Raw genomic sequence first — 16,847 nt, 5'->3', positions numbered from 1 at the left:
ACACACACACACACACACACACACACATACACACACACACACACACACACACATACACACTGTGACGCCAAGACCCGACGTGAAAGCGTGTGAACCGGAAATGGGCGCCTGTCTTGCAGATCTGCTGGCAGACGGATTCAGAAGGTTCAGAGAGATCCGACCTGAAAACGTTCCCAGCCATATTCCCGGCTGTGCTACGGAAGTCTGCACTCTGTCTGCAGCGGACACTACTCACCTCCTTCCACAACAAAACATGTCTGTCACTATGTATGTGCGTGTGTGTGTACATGTGATTGATAATGACGCTTCCACAATAACACACACACACACACACACACACACACACACACACACACACACACACACACAGTCAGATAACCCTGGTTGAGCTGTTGTGTAATGGAAGGAAAGGCTGTACGCAGCCAAAGTCAACACATGCTGCTCTGACCTGAACATAACAGGCCAGTCAGCTGGTTTCAAAACACACACACACACACACACACACACGCACGCACACACACACACACACACACACACACACAAAGACACACACCCTCTCTCATGACCATGGTGAAATAAAGGACAACAAACGCAATGAGGAGTTCAAAATCTATCATGACCATAGTGGTATTGACCAGTAACAACTTAATATCATATCAGATGTTTAACTGACAAAATGTTTAAATAATACTAAGGTGAACGGTGGGCATTTATTTCCTTATGCTGCAGCATGTAATGTCATGTTCGTGTATTTATTTCACTTAGCTAAGTTGCTAAGAAGGTTAATGAAGTTTTCCTTCTACTAACACTGAAAGGTAGCCTCTCAATCAGAAACCTTCCAACACTTGAGCATGTCTGCCTCCTCCAGTGTGTATAATTAGTTGCATTCCAGTGAGTGTTTGTTAGTGCAGGTGAGGTGGTTTAAGTGTACTTACGTGATTGTCAGAGGTCTGGATAGGGCTGAGAACAGGAGAGCCTGCCGGGCTGCAGAGTTCAGGGAAAGGGTTGGGGATGGCCGGCAGCGAGGCTGGACGCAGCTGCTGCTCTTCCTGCAGGCACCTGCAGAGGGAGACACACACACTTGTGTCATGTCCCAGCTGACCAGTGAAAACACTGACAATAGTGTATACATATGGTCATGGGAATCATTTGGGTATGACAAGGTATGATCACACACGTGCGGTATATAAGATTTAAAAAGTTCATTTCACCTTTGATGTTTGAAAGCAAACACTTCCAGAGTTTTGGAAATAAAAAGTTGTTACTTCAGCATTCTGGAGCAAAACTTCTGGTGACAACAATTCATTGTAACATTGAACAAATAAAAAGTTAATTTTTCTGCTTCAACAAAAATGAAAAAGAATTTATTTGTGGAGATCAATAAAAAGACACTAAGGGCCAAAATTTGGTGCCAGGTGATACTACGGTAGATGATCATGGTGAAAACTCAAAATGATCTAAACTTAAACAACAGTAACACCAATAAACTATAAGCGAAGTTAACACCAATTTCTAATGAATCAGATTTCAAAGAGCATCTTCTTCTTAAGATTTACTGCTTTCAACTGGATTTTAGCAATCATAATCTGGCATTTACTGGTGATTACGAAATAAAACTTCAATTGCAGTGAGGGAAAAGGGTTTCCAGAGGCCCAATGAGAAACAGCATAAAGACAGCTGGAAGCAGCTTGCTTGCAATAACTGAATATTTAAAGCTTCTGATACACACAAATCAACAAAAGCACACAGAAAGCAAAGACAAACAGACGAAGTGGCTCTTCCTCAGGCGATGCTGTCTTTAATACATATTTTCATTCCTGCAAGCACAGGGCTTCTAGTTGTCTTCATGTTGAGTATAAAACAGTGAAAACAATGCAGAGGGTTGGTACTATGTACCTGACAGCCTGGATGTGCATGGGCTGAGAGTGCCGCAGCCTCTCCCTGGAGGGGGAGGAAGTGGGTAGGGGTGGGGTGTGACGCCGGTGGGCCTGGCCATGTCCCGGGTAGGCAACGTGAATGTGGTGGTGGTGGTGCGGAGTGTGTGCATGGCCGTTGTTCAGGAGTAGCGCCGTGTCCGTTGTAGAGTACACACTCTCCATGGAAGAGTTCATCTCATTCACAAGTTGCTCCAGATCCACGTCATCGTCTGCGGAGGCGGGTGGGCGGTGGGGTGGGAAATGTGGAGAAAGGTGGAGAAACAGAAAGGTGAGTGACAGTGACAGTGACAGTGAAAGTTGCAGGACTGCAGATATCCACTAGGTGTCGCCTCAGTGTGTATCAGTGAAAGATTATTTTAAAACCATCTACAACCAGCTGACAGCCATTAAAATCATCCTTCACAGACTGTGGTGCAAAAGAGATTAAACTTAAGCGGCCAGGTTTAGTGATAAAGAAAACAGAGCTACAGAAGACGTGAAATGATTACACAATTATTCATGTTTTCTCTCAGCAGTCTTCACAGTGGATATGAAAGGCTTAGTAAAGGTAAAATAGGACCAGCTGCAAAGTCTGGTAATGCACATTTCTACATATCTAGCCATTTGTCTTTTCTTGTATTTCTACCACATTTATAAACAGAAGGAGTACTATGAAAGCCAATTAGCTGTGTGATTCATGAAGGGTGACCAGACATCATCCTTTAATTTGTACAGCATAAGATTTTGACCTTTTGTCCATATTTTTTTGGGCAGACAGAGACAATGCCCCAGCATTCAGACTGGCACCTTTAATAAGTCATAATTTGACATGGTCATTTGCCAGAGGCACACTGTGGCCCCGAACCAACAAGCATGAGAGCAGAGAGAGAGCACACAGCTTTGTTTTGAGGTTTCACTCCTCCTCGTGTTGGATTTCATTTTGGTTTGGATTTCTTCCAATGGCTGTGTAGTACACTGACTCTCTGCTTGCCATTGGTGCGACTATGTGACGCCTGTCATTCAAGGGGCTGCGGTGTCTATCAGACACTGGAAGTTGGATCCAATAGTCACCCACAGACCAACAACCAACCAAACCAAACCAAACCAGGGTGAAAGGGTCTCCAGGACTGCTCTAATAAGACAGTCAATAAGGCAGTGATCTTGTCTTTTAACTTGATTAAGGTAAGCTACTCTAAGTGTTTTGATGATGTGTTCTTCATTCATATCTTTTTTTTCTTGCAAGTTGTATAAACAGACATTTTGTGATAAAATCATATGCCCTTCAGGGGCTGTAGACTGCAACTACTATTTACTACTGTAGAGGCAAATGGCAATTTATTTTCTAAATCTAAACTGCTAACAATATAATGTGTACAGTGTATGGGGATAAGTGTACTAGTGGGATAGAAATGTCTCTAATAAAGCCAGTTTTAGGCTAAGGGCAAAATAAAAGCTAAACATTTAGTAAGACCTTTGAATGTCCTCACAAGGCCACTATGTCCCAATATGTTTCTGTGTGTATGTGTGTTGTCCAAGGCCCTTTGGTCCTATGTGCGTCCCACCCCAACACCACACACAGAATTCCTGACATTCCTGAAGGAAAAAATTACAGCACTCGGGGAACGCTCACCAGCCTGTTCATGGCACATGGTGACCAAATGATCAGAACAAAGTAGGGCACCAAAACACACGCAAATACACACAGAAGAGCCCAGGACACCATGTACACTATGCAGTGCTGATGAGCATGTGCATGTAATTATACAGGAGAATGAGAAGTGTACTGCGTGGACACACACATACACACATTGAACATACATGCTGAGACTACACGGTGGAAAAGAAGCCACTGTAACCAAAACAGCAGGAGTCAGCCGGTCTGATCTCAGATCACAAAGAGGTATGCATGACACAAATACACACACATATATACACACAAAGAGGACAGTCTAGGACACAAGGTCATGTGATGTCAGGATTCATGAGTGGGACATGGGCTGTGGGGACACGAGGGGTGGAGACACAGTTGGAAAAGAACAAGAGAGCAGATGAGGACTGTCAAAGATACTTATAATGTATAACTGCAATATAGATCTTTGTCACAGCAGAGAGTTCGACTTCTCATAGTAGTAAAAGCACAGGTGTTACTGATAATATTAACAGACTGCATTCAAGTGTTCAAGAATTCAGCCAATATTCATCTTATTAATTACAACTGTGCTTTTTCTACTCTGGTATGTTAAGATATCTTCTGTCAAAAAGGGTCTATTACACATTGATGGCTGCAGATAGAAGATAACTTTGACTTTTCAGAACTTCAATATCCACAAATCTTGTGATGTGATATTAACGAAAAACAAAAATCCTAATCTTCCATAAAGAAGAGAGTCAGAGAGGGTACAAGTGGATACATGCTTTATAGGCACGCTAGCAGGCCATAAGAATCACAGTGTCCATCAGCCCACCACTTTCCAGACTGTAATATCTCAACTAATGGATGGATTGCTATGAAATTTTGTACAGAAATTAATGGTCTCCAGATGATGAAGCCTACCAACTTTGGGGATCCCCTGATATTTCCTCTAGTGCCACTATAAAGTTCATATTTTTGGTTTTGAGTGAAATGTCTCAACAACTAATGAATGGATTGCCATGAATTTTTGGTCATTCATGCCCTATCTTAGGATGAATTGTAATAACTTTACTGATGTCCTGACCATTCATCTTGCACCATCATCAGGTCAAAATTGCAAATTGTCCAATACTGGTTAAAAATACCTGCAAAACTAATGAAATTCTCATCAGATTCAATGGTACTTGGCATTTAGTGCTATTTAGCAAACGTTTAATATATTTTTTTGTAATTCAAGGTCCAAAGATGTCTTAAAATTTCTTCATTTTTAAGAAGGCAGACACTAAATTTTGTTATCTACAAAAACAATGAGGATAGCTTTCCTGCTCAGCAAACCGCAGGTAATATTGTTATTTCAGCTGTCATGCTTTCAGATATTTCTGCTTACTTGTAAGATTAAATTAACTGGAAAGTCCTCCTTCTTCTGAACAAAATGAAGTATAGCACTCCATGGTTTTGGAGAAATGTGATTGACTAAAGAGCTGCACTAATCATAAATGATTGTGATTCTATAGTGCAACATGCAGGAAAATCACATTGAACTATTTAGAAATGCTCTTGGTATTACCCTTGCACTGTGTAGTCTATAAGTTACTCTATGAAGATTTCAAGGGGGAAAAACAAAAGTAGGCCTTTGTAAAGAGGGTTGTTGTTTGCACTCTTCCACTGTTCCAGCAGCTATGTTCATATTCAGCCATATCTGCCTGATGTTATTCGTCATAGTATTTAATGTAACACCAGACCTATACAGTCCTACATTGGCATCATCTGTTCAAATTAGCGGAACATCTTCTGGAGTTAATTTCAAATTCATCATCACCCTTAACTGTGTTGCACAAGAGCCAGAAGAAGGCACGCACACGTGCGCACTAATGATTTTAAAACTATGAGGTACCACCTGCCTGCCTGATTTTGGACCAGGAAAAACCCTGTTCAAGTGGTACCATTTAAAACCAATATTTCATTAGGCTATCATCTTACTTTTTGGGAATTGGAAAGTTTTCTCTCTTGCAGCTCTTCTCTGTTACAGCACCACTTTCTGATTGAAGCTGATAAGCCGGCTGGAGTTTTACATAAAAATTTAGCCTAGTGCAGCTTTAAGAGGATAATGATAGTATCATTGGCATTCCTCTCCCTCCTCCCGTTGCTGGCTTGGCCAACACTGCACTGCTGGCTTCAGGCAGGGAAGCCAGAGGACATATAGCATGAAAATGTCTTCTCCCTCTCCTCTACACACAGTGACTTTGAATGTAGATGAACTGCTACAGCAGTCCGGCTAGCATCTGACTACAAAACCTACCGTACAACCACGGCCAATTCATTCCTCTAAGATCCCAGAATACACTGAACGAGTGTTCTCTGTCCCTGGCCACGACAACCTGCAATCATTGATTGGCAGTCTAGAGGTCAAAGAAGAGAGCTGGACGTTCAGGTTTTCAAGGGAAAAGTGAAATTAACTTTCTTTATATGCAATAAAAATTCTCCAGTTACATTTAGCTTAAAAATGCAGCCGCATCAATGCTTTTATAATCTACGAGATCACTTTGCATTTTTGTATTTGCCTTGTGTTTGTGTTAGTGTATTCACATTTTGCATTGTGGGATGTCCATGTCTTCCTTATGGACAATATAGTGAGAGTGAAACTTAGTGAGGTCTGAGATCTCAATTACCAAACATAATGGGCAAATGTGGATGTGTAAAGTGATTAATGCTTTTCTCTCTTGACAGTCATTACCGAGATGCAAGCTACTAAATCTTTAAGTCGCCAGTTATGAGTAATACCCAACAAGTCTATAGTTACTGAGCAGCTCAGTGAATTCACTATTGAAGTGAAGCAGGGCGAATCTGGAGGAGAATACACAAATCTAAATGAGAAAAAATTAAAAACAAAACATTAAATCTGGCATAGAATACTGCCCGACATACAGTGGGGTCCAAAAGTCAGACTTTTGGACCCCACATGCAGCCAATCTCATGGTAAGTATCAAGACACATGTCATCAGATCATCAAACGACATGCCTAGCATAAATGAAGGGCAGGTAACCTGAGCTGGGCATGGTCTAAATATACAGCACGTCCATCAGTGAGGTTTATGTGATGTTTCTCTGTAGGGCAAAGTCAGAATGAAACAGTAGCTGGGTGACTTTGCCAGCGACTTGTTGGTTTTCACTGGAGTCATCTTCTTTTTTTTGTGCAAAACAAATCATCAGGGAAACTTCAGTTGGTTGTAGATGAATGGCAGATATATTGACACCTAAAAAAAAGTCACCTTGAATACAATGAAGAATTCTACATTCTACTGATAAACACAGCTGTCTTATCTACATTTTTTTAGCTAATAACTAACTGCATCAGGTCTTTTTATCAGAACTTTGACTTTTTGACACAAATCACATAATTCTCCTCTTGTATGCACATTCATTTCACCTGACCACGCATGATATAAATGAATGAATGTCTGGGTTTGTCACCTGTTAGTTTACACGCAGCTTGATGCAATTCAATAATGCATAATAATGACAACCTATATGTAGACCCAAACATATAGTTCAAAGCCTTTTTCACAATCAAAGCCACAACTATTGTCTATGTGTGGATTTTTTAGTTTTTACAATCTAGCACTTCTAAGAGGAATATTGTGCTTTTTGTGGTTTTCTGTTATTCATATACTGTTGTGATGTCAGATATCTATGCTAAACATGATCAAAGTTCCAAAACTTGGGGTTAACGTATGTAGAAATGCTGCCTACAAGTCAAAAGCCAGGGTTTCAACCTGCTCTGAACGCTTTGTTTATGATGTTTTTTTCTACTTTGCCGACAAGCTGACATCAGCTCATGGCCAATGCCCATAAACGGCCGTCCATTCAGTAGCCTTTGTTGCTAAGGTTGTTCCTTGTGTTGTTTGCATTGTCCACCCTCATATCTTCAGATTAATTTGAGAAGTTGACATTTCAAGTAAAGAGTGAGAAAAAGTAGCAAAATCCTACTACTATAGTTTGTTGCATGTTTTGTTGACGTAGCTTCCCGAGCAGCCAGAAGTCAGCTGTGAGCTTCCAGAAGCTGACCAATCAGTGGGCTCATTGGAAGTTAAAGAGACAGGAGCTAAAACGGCCTGTTTCAGACAGAAGCTGAACTGAGGGGCTGCATAAAGGGCCGTTATAAGATGAATAAGGAGTTTTTTTAACTGTGAATCATGCAAAGATATTCCAGTAGAGCCCCAGAATATAAATATAGACCTGGAAATGTGCATAATATGTCCCCTTTAATTTTACTTTTTTCCCTCAACTTTTCTTGTCATCTTCTACTTTAGTTAGTCCTCCAGGATTACTTTTACAATTACTTTTACAACTAAAAGCAAGCCACAGCATTGCATTCTGGTATATTGAGGCTACTGTCTGTAGACAAATTAGTATCTTGACCACTAAAATATGCTCTGAAAAAAACTACTTAAATGTCTGCTTTCTCTATATAGAAACCTTTACTTTTTTATTCTGGTGGATGAACTGCAACAACTAAAACCTGATGTTTGTTGTTGAGGTTTTACATCACAGGAACTGACTGACTTGAGTGTAGCAGCAGCTGAAATACCTTAACTTGATGTCTCATCATCTACACTTCACTAAGTATTTGAGGGAATAAGAAAATACTATACACTACCAAACAACCTAGAAATGCTAGTAACTGGATATCAAATGCATATAATTGTTCTCAGTGTTGCTGTGTGACTGTAGAAAACCTCCTCTAATCACTGTGGGATCGTCTGCGGTGTCACTGCCTGCTTTCGAGTATGAACCTGCATACCTTCTACTATCTCCGCCCCTGCCCCACAGACCTATGGCCTACTTACTATAAACTCCCCTTTGCCCGGCACTGGCTGATCTACAGGCCTATATAAACACCCCATCTAGTTACCCCATTCACATGAAGCCATATTTACAATACTCTCACACGAGCATGACCACCACACATCAGCAGAGCAGACAATCCAGTAAACCACCAACCCAAGGGAGAAAAAAAAGGAGGTCGGGGAGTGAGGATTTACAACCTCTCCTCTCCTCAGGTTGGCTGCTTTCCAAAAAGATTCCCAAGATTTTCCACAACGGCTGAAGGGATCTCTGGGAATATATTGGGAGCAGGTTAACGCATGTGTGTGTGTGTGTGTGTGTGTGTGTGTGTTAGGGTGGTGGGGGTAGAAAAGTGCTGAGCTGTGCTAAAAACGGTGGGGAAAACACTTATAACACTCTATAACCTCTCCAATGAGAAAGCAGAGCCTGCAGTGATGAAGGGAGACAATGTCCTAGATGGAGAAAGAGATAGAGAAGGAGAGGGGGGGATTTCTAGGAAGACAGGAAGAGCATTAAGTGTGCCAGCAAATAGGTTTTGGCAGCAGACAGATCCCATAAAGTAAGCAATGGAAGAAATGGAAAAGGTGTGTGAAATATGAACAAAACTGTGTCATCCATCATCTATAACATAAAGAATAGATTGGCCATATTTCATATTTTGAATAAAATTTGTATTTTGAATAGAGACTAGAGGAGTTACCATGGTGATGTGGAAAGTTTTGATTGGCCGAGCGCTGAAAGCCTGGAACAATCAGCTCCTCGGGCCTGCGAGAGGAAGTGCGGTCCATGCCTTCCTGTCAAAAAGAAAAAGGCAGAAAAAAAAAGATTTATTTTAAAAGACCATGCGGTAAAAAAAACCATGCAGTGGCTTTAAGATGTCAGATATTTTAGTGAAGTAAAACACAACGTGTCATTTTCACAGGGTTCAGAGGGTCAGACAAAGGGTGGGTTCATGCTTCTGCTCTCGAGGAACATTAAGCCTCAAGTTCAGAGACCAGTGACACTTTGACCCTGTAGCACTGTGACTTTGTGACCCCCTGACCTTTCGTTCTCTGTCTCTCTTTCACACACACAGACAAGGACACACACTTTTACTCTCTGCATCAAGTTCTCACATGAAACTTGCATCAGGTACTGATTTGTGTGTCAAAAAAAGAAACCAAAAAGAAAAAAAAACGCAGATCAATCATTTTTAGAGCAAAAACATACCAGCTCAGGCACACTTATACAATCTCACACGTCTGGAGACGCACGCACACATGGCTAAGTTCCTCACACATTGTCTAATTTGAAGCAGCCTCAAGGCAAGAAAGCTGCAGAGGAGAAAGGATGGAAAAAGGCCAAAGAAATTTTCAATCTTCCCTTTTCCAGGAAAAAGAAGAACGCGGAAGCATTGCTTCCAGGAACTGCTCGTGGCCAGAGGTCCTGTTGTGCATGTATGCACATACACACACACTTGAAGCTCCCCTCAGTGCTTCGAAAACATCCATAAATGCCCAGAGTAAGATTTATAGCTCTGAGAAGCAGCAGCCAAAAGCTTTCCAAGGAAGGCAACTTGGCTGCAGGGCCTGTGGGCTGACAGAGAAAGTCTGCAGTCTGCAGGCCTCAGCTAAAGCTGGAGATACAGCTACCTGTCCACTAAACTCCCTCTGATATACAATATATCTCAGTCATCATGTGAGAGAGACATGCAAGCCAACATGCACACAACAGTGAGCATTATTCCAAAGAAGTGGACTCCTGCTCACACAGACATGATAAACTAGGGTCCACTGCAGGATCCACTGATAGGTCCATCATTACAAACTGATGTTGCATGGCCAAGCATTGTTCAAACACATTATTTTACATTCCAGTGAAGATCCCAAAGTTTCTTAAAGGATAGTTCTGTGTCATTTTATGAAACACTTTTATTCGCTTTATGGCAAAGAGTAAGATGAGAAGATCAATACCGCTCTCATATCTGTCCATTAAACATGACGGCCAGCAGTTTAGCTTAGCTTGGCTTAGTTTAGCACAAAGACTGCAGACAAGGGGGAGCAGATAACAAGGCTCTGTACAAAGAAAATCAAATTTAAAAATCAGCTATTAGCACCTGTAAAGCACACTAATTAACACATTATATCTCATTTGTTTAATCCATACAAAAAAGTGAAGTGTAAATGAGAGTTCACTGTTTTCAGTGTGCCAGACTGTCTCTTGGCTGGGAGCATTAACTTCCTAGAGTCTCTGTAAAACAGTGAATTGCCAGTTCTACACTTATTTCATTGTATGGATTAAACTAACTAGATATAACATGTTAAATAGCGAGCTTTAGAGGTGCTGGTAGGGGACTTTGTAACTGCTGGACAGAGCCAGGCTAGCTGTTTCCCCATGTTTCCAGTCTTTGTGCTAAGCTAAGCTAACCGACTGCTGGCTGTAGACAGAGTATGTTCTCATCTAATTCTCAGCAAGAGAGCGAGTGACCGTGTGCAAATAATTCATTTAAGGGCATAGACTTTAGGAGGTTTGGGTAAACATTACAGTCATAAGAAATCTGTGCATCTACTATTCTTCTTTGAGCACTATCAGCAGTGGTTTGGGACTGTCTTTTCCTGAGCATAAGAGTGTAATTGTATACACAGAGGAGTTGGAGGCAGGACAGTGTCCTAGTTCTAGTAACAGCTATTAGTAGCAGCAGTGTTAATATATAGCTACAAGTAAACCCAGGGAAAATCCCCTCCCCTCAGCAGCCCTTGTGCAGTAAAAGAGACAGCTTTAACAGCTACATTGCCCATAAAAACCTCATCGTGAACTTCACATAATGCACTTTCTCTGACTCTATAGTCTGTAGAGACAGTGTACTGATGCTAACTCAACAGTCAAACAGGTGCTGAAGTGATAGGGGAACCAAAGTCTCCCTTTCTTAAAAGTAACTTAAAGTAAACGTTGGTTTTTCACTAAAAGCATTCTCCAGATGCGGATTGTTTTGCACAATGTCCCAGTAGTTATAAACAACATTCTTGATATTACTAGTCTTATGGGTATAAGTTGTACATGAGGGGAAGCTTTCTTCTTCTAGTTTTATGGCTTGTGAGTCAGTCCTCCAATCTTCTGTTTTAAGTTTCATAACAGTATTATTCACACAACCTTGTTTACATCATCTTTCAGTGAATTTCTTCGACATCTTCAACTTGCTGTTTTTTTCATTAAGTTCATTAAGGTCATGGAACATTTTTAATAGGGGAGTGGAGATCGTTTGCATGTAGGAGTGTGATCACTGGTCAGAAATGAAACTGAAAACATTTTTAAACACGCTGATATCCATGTAATTCACTCTGTAAACTGCTGCAGGTCATTCTAAATGTCGGTGTCCACAAAGTAGTCAATAAATGAAGGAATGTGTTGAACAGAATAATGTCTCTATGCCACAGGAGGAATATAACTCTGTGCAGGTGTGGAGTGATGGTGGCATGATAAAAATGTAGTTTTTCCATTGATGTGGTAAAGATAAGGTTGTTCCCAAGAAAAATATGTTCAAAACTACAAACCGTTTTTGTCCCCATGGCAGTGCATATGCTCACAATGACAACATGCTAACATGCTGATGTTGACACGGTATAATGTTTACCATGTTCACCATCTTAGTTTAGTGTGTAACCATGCTTTAGCAATATATGCACAAAGTACAACTAAAGCTGATAAGAATGTCATTCATTTTGCAGGTAAGCCATAAACCAAGTAATGGAAACAATTGTGCATTTTAGTTAGAATAATTCATCCTGAGGTGGACATGAATGTCTGTGGTAAGTGCCATGGCAATCCATCCGATTGTTGTTGAGACATTTCACTAAAAAACACAAATGTCAACCTCATGGTGGCGCTACAGGAAAAGTCAGGGGATCCCAAAAGTCAGTAGGTGTCATGGTCTGGAAAACATGAATGTCTGTACATTTCATGCCAATCCATCTAATAGTTATACTGAATGTAATGAATATAATATATATTTCAGTCTAAGTATTGTTTTTGACATAAGAAGTTGGTTAAGGGCAAAAACTGCTTTATATGAAGGTTAACAGAATTTAAGTTTCTATGTGAGACCATCAGACTACTAGTCTTGATTAGGACTTGACTAGGAGATGAGGTGACTTTTGTGTCTTGGGCAAAATGTACAGAAATACCCTTAATGGCTTTTGATTCTCTTTACAATGTTAGAACTTAAGACATTACTATGGGTCACGATTTTGAAAAACCATCATCAAATTTGACTGGAAAGACTTAGTAGGGTATGAATTATCTTCTTCATAAAAGTTAAACTCATGTAATTGTCTCTGAGCTTGTCAGTCATACTGTACACATGTATTTGTCCATAACCACAATAGCAGCCCCTCCTCTGCTGGTTTTCTCTGCTAGTTCAATCAGTCTGCAATTTGGTTCCACTCAGTAATTACTGTTTTTTGGGTGTATTAACCATATATTTCAGTCGGAATATTCTGGTGGATTAACTACAGTCTGTGATAAAGCAATGACATCTCTTCAAAACCTCAGCAGATCAGTGTTAAGTGGTTGACGGAGGGAGTGCGAAGAGATCTTGCTCGAGGGTGTTGGCTTTGAACGATGTTATCTCTTCCTGCTCGTCTTTTTCCTTTGGAGATCTGCAGAATATATCTTCTCCTATAAAAAGTGTGAAGAGTCATCCAGTTTTCTTGGATTTGTGTGAGTTATTTCTTGTCCTGGATTTTGGAGTCTTGAAGTTACATTTGATTGGACCGATGTCATGGTTCTTGGAGTCAGCAGAACATGTAGAGAAAATCTTATGCCTGGGAGGCCTGGGACTTTCGATCAGCTTGACATATTGGGGTTACTCTTTTCTACAGACAGACATGACTACTCCTGACATCTCTTTCATTATGAGCAAACCTCTCCCCTTTCACTCTGTAGCCCACAAAATTAACATCTAGGCATTTCAACATACTTTCTCTAAGAGCATCAAAGGCTACGCTTCCTCGAAAGCACGAGACCGAGCGTGCCCATTGCTTAGGCGACAGCTGCTAACAGCCGCTGACCTCTGACCTCTTCAGATCATAAAGAAAGAGTGAACTATAGTCCATGTTCTCAGACAGAACAGTAATGTTCAGGACTGCTGCTGCTGGCACTAATACTGACTTTTGAGGGCGAAGATCTGTTCCGCTTCATTCTTTCCACTCTTCTGACCGGTTAAAGTCGTAACTCAGCTGAGCTTCGAGTCTGCGGACTGTGGTTTGTTAGCGCTGTGCAGTGCATGTGTATACACATTTAAAAACACACACTCACATACACTGGGGGAGATGGGAGGGAAAAGACAGAAAGAAAGCGAGAGTTGCTCGCTGTTTCCTCTGAGACATCTCTGGAACAGAGCCAAAGTTCTCACTAAGATATACAGACGCGCGCGTACACACACGCGCGCGCGCACACACACACACACACACACACACACACACACACACACACACACACACACACACACACACACACACACACACACACACACACACACACACACACACACACACACACACACACATACACACACTTATCCTATTCGGAGACAGGCCTGGAACGCTGCCCAGATTCCCAAACATGCCCAGCGTTATGTATAGCGTTATGTAAGTATGCAGAAAAGAGGGCTCATTTGCTCCTTATCTATACACACTAAACCTACAGAGAGACTCCATGGGGTGTATGTGTGTGTGTTGCAGCAATGTTGTAACCCACTTCTCTCCTTCTATCTAAACTCTGTTTTTTCTCCAATAGATGCAGGGTGGAGGAATGTTGTTTTCTATGGGGATTCAATTCACTATTCACTGCAGTCTTACTGGTGCAAAACCCTTTCCTGGAAGCTAACGTGAACCAATCCAACTTAATGTCAGCTCAACAGGGGCTCAGCAGTCCCACGGTTTGGGTTAGCAGGGAGCTGCATTTTTGTACCTCCACTAAGAGGAATAAGGCAGCAGAGACCACGTCAACTCCATCGTCCCCAGTGAGACGTCATACCATCAGTCCCATGCTTCCAGGCGCGTCACACAACAAAGCTCACAGTTTGTTATTGTTATTTGTTTAGCGCTCTATTTATAGACCTCCATCATGCTCTTTAGCCAAATTCTTTAGGTTACTGGTGGGTTGGAGAGGAGAAAATCCGAGCTGAGAGACAAAGGGCTCATTCTGCAGGAGTTGGACAGTGGAAGTGGGTCTGTTGTGTTGCAGAGACGCCATATTTCACCTAACTAGGCCGGGATTAATTCACTGTGAAGCAAGTGGACTCACAGAGACACTGTACACATGTTGATACACACACACACAGGTTTCTATAACCAACACTGGACTGTCCTCTAACTACAGTCTTTCCCAAACCCATAACCCAAAGATTAACCCTTTTACTAACTTAAACCTGCAGTAATTCCAAACCTAAAGGTGCAATCATCATTTTTTTTAAAAAGTTGCCACCAGACCAGTGCTACAGAACATTATAGGTTCTTTCAGCTCATTGTTTTGGTTTTCCGGCCAGCGTAACTGTTTGGTTTGCTCGCTTTCATCAACCTTCCCTCCAGCAGCAGTGAAGACCAAAACAGAGCTAAAAAGAGAGTTAATATTGAACTTATGCTCCTCAGGTGGCCAAGAACCATGACCAATGGAATGCTAATCTAGTTAGCTCTGTGTCTTATGGATCTGTGAAGAGGCAATTGTTTGCTAACACATTTGTCATACAACTTTTTAAGCTGGTAAAAGTTTGGTATCATGTTTACAGCTTGCTCTGTTGCCCCCAAGTAACAAAAAAAAAAAATCAGTGCAAACAAACAATGCATCTTTAAGAGAAAAAAGATCATATTTTTGAAGTTTTGGCCACTATTCCTATCTATTATGGTAACATTTTACTCACCAACTTTATTGCTGAGATGTGGGGAGATGTGGGGAAATGGCGACATCGCTATAACAGAGGCAATGTAGCAACAATGTAGCAGGAACACCAGCAGTTAGCTGACACCGCTTTAGCACAAACTCTCAAGCTAACTTTGTTAACTTCCTGATAGGAAATGAGAAAACTGGTAGAACACTAAGTCCTCAACTATCAATTTGACTTAATAATGGACCTTTTTTTCCCCAGAAAACAGTATTGTGCATGCTGACAAACTGTCATACTGTCATGACTTTGGGACACTTGGATAGAGCGGAGTCACAACTGATGTTATTAGCACCACCCTTTGCTTTTCCTACTATGACAAGTCCAAATTCCTGCAGTGAAAACACTTAGTTCATCTGCAATATGACTGTTGTAGAATTTAAATACCAACATATGGTAACTCGAGCTACCAATTTTGGTAATGCTAATCACCTCTCATTACTTAACACAGCTTTAGCATTAGCATGCACACAAAACTATACCAAAAACATGGATGAATTGGGCCCATTTTCTTCTCACACACTGGGCAAAATAACAAGTAAACAAACTGAAATAGTTAGTATTGTCCATTAACCTGAAATCCTAAAGCCTTCAGCTTAAATTAGCCCTTTATGTTAATTAAGTTTGGAAACATACCACTAATTCTTCTAATATCAACAGCAATTAAAATTTCCATGACTTTGCATCATTAGTTGGTTACAATACTATTACTTTTCCATGGTTATTGTTTGTCTATCATGAACCACTATCATTGAGGCATACTTTTCAGATTGACATTTTATCATCTTGTCAAAAAGAGACTAATAACATAAATGATCACTATGATCCATTTAGGAGCAGCTGGCTCACTGGCAGCAAACAGACAAACACTTCACACATCTATTTCATGAGACAGGTGCGTAGGAGAAGGATGACTGGATCAAAAGTTGGAAACAAACTCTCAAGAGTTTGTTTGCAACTTTTTAAGTCAACATATCCATATCTGTATCGTACATACAACATACCTGGTAGTTTGAGTGACGTAGGAAGTAGTCAGGGCATCCCGCTAAGGCCATGGAGTTGTTTCAATGCTCTCTCTGTAGGGATTGACACCCACAGGTCTCACCAGCACCCTGCACATGAAGGAAGGACACAACACAGGAAAGAGACTGAATGAAAAAGAGGAAAGAAACCACTATTCACCAAATGAAAAGAAAGATGAAGAAAAAAAAAGGAGGAGTGTAGAGGCATCTCGCAAAAATAACTTGAAAAGAAATGACTTAACAAAATAGACTAAACATCCCAGGTGAGTGATCTGTGTTTAACACTGTGCGGCAACTTTGTAAAACCTGTATCTATTTGGTATGCTCAAAGAAAAAAGAAAGAACCCTACACCCCACTCTCTCCTAAAGAGAAAACAAAGCCTGCATGTGCGAATGAATGTGCATGCATGGATGAACATGTGCACACCGAATCCAATGTAAACACCGCCATTGTGTGCAACACACACACATATACACACACACACACACACACACACACAAGTCAGTTCCCAAAC

The 16,847-nt window shown here is 41.0% G+C and overlaps 1 protein-coding gene across 7 annotated transcripts in view; it reads right to left on the bottom strand.

Annotated features, from left to right (window-relative positions):
- Positions 1-16,847, bottom strand: part of LOC121912922 (growth factor receptor-bound protein 10-like) — a 48,019-nt gene that overhangs the window by 23,862 nt on the left and 7,310 nt on the right. For 6 of the 7 annotated variants that reach the window (XM_042435477.1, XM_042435474.1, XM_042435478.1 and 3 more), the window contains 4 exons: positions 16,315-16,422; positions 9,095-9,188; positions 1,897-2,146; positions 936-1,059 (listed from right to left, as the gene is read on the bottom strand). In XM_042435477.1, the coding sequence (XP_042291411.1) occupies positions 936-1,059; positions 1,897-2,146; positions 9,095-9,188; positions 16,315-16,365 (519 nt within the window). In that variant the 5' untranslated portion in view covers positions 16,366-16,422. Of the gene's footprint in view, positions 1-935; positions 1,060-1,896; positions 2,147-9,094; positions 9,189-16,314; positions 16,423-16,847 lie in introns of those variants that run through there. The other variant, XM_042435480.1, reaches the window with a different exon arrangement.

This window comes from Thunnus maccoyii, chromosome 15 (assembly GCF_910596095.1).
Source record: "Thunnus maccoyii chromosome 15, fThuMac1.1, whole genome shotgun sequence".
Classification (NCBI taxonomy): Eukaryota; Metazoa; Chordata; class Actinopteri; order Scombriformes; family Scombridae; genus Thunnus; species Thunnus maccoyii.
Note: the sequence above shows the minus strand (reverse complement) of the source record. Positions and strands in the feature narration are given on the sequence as shown.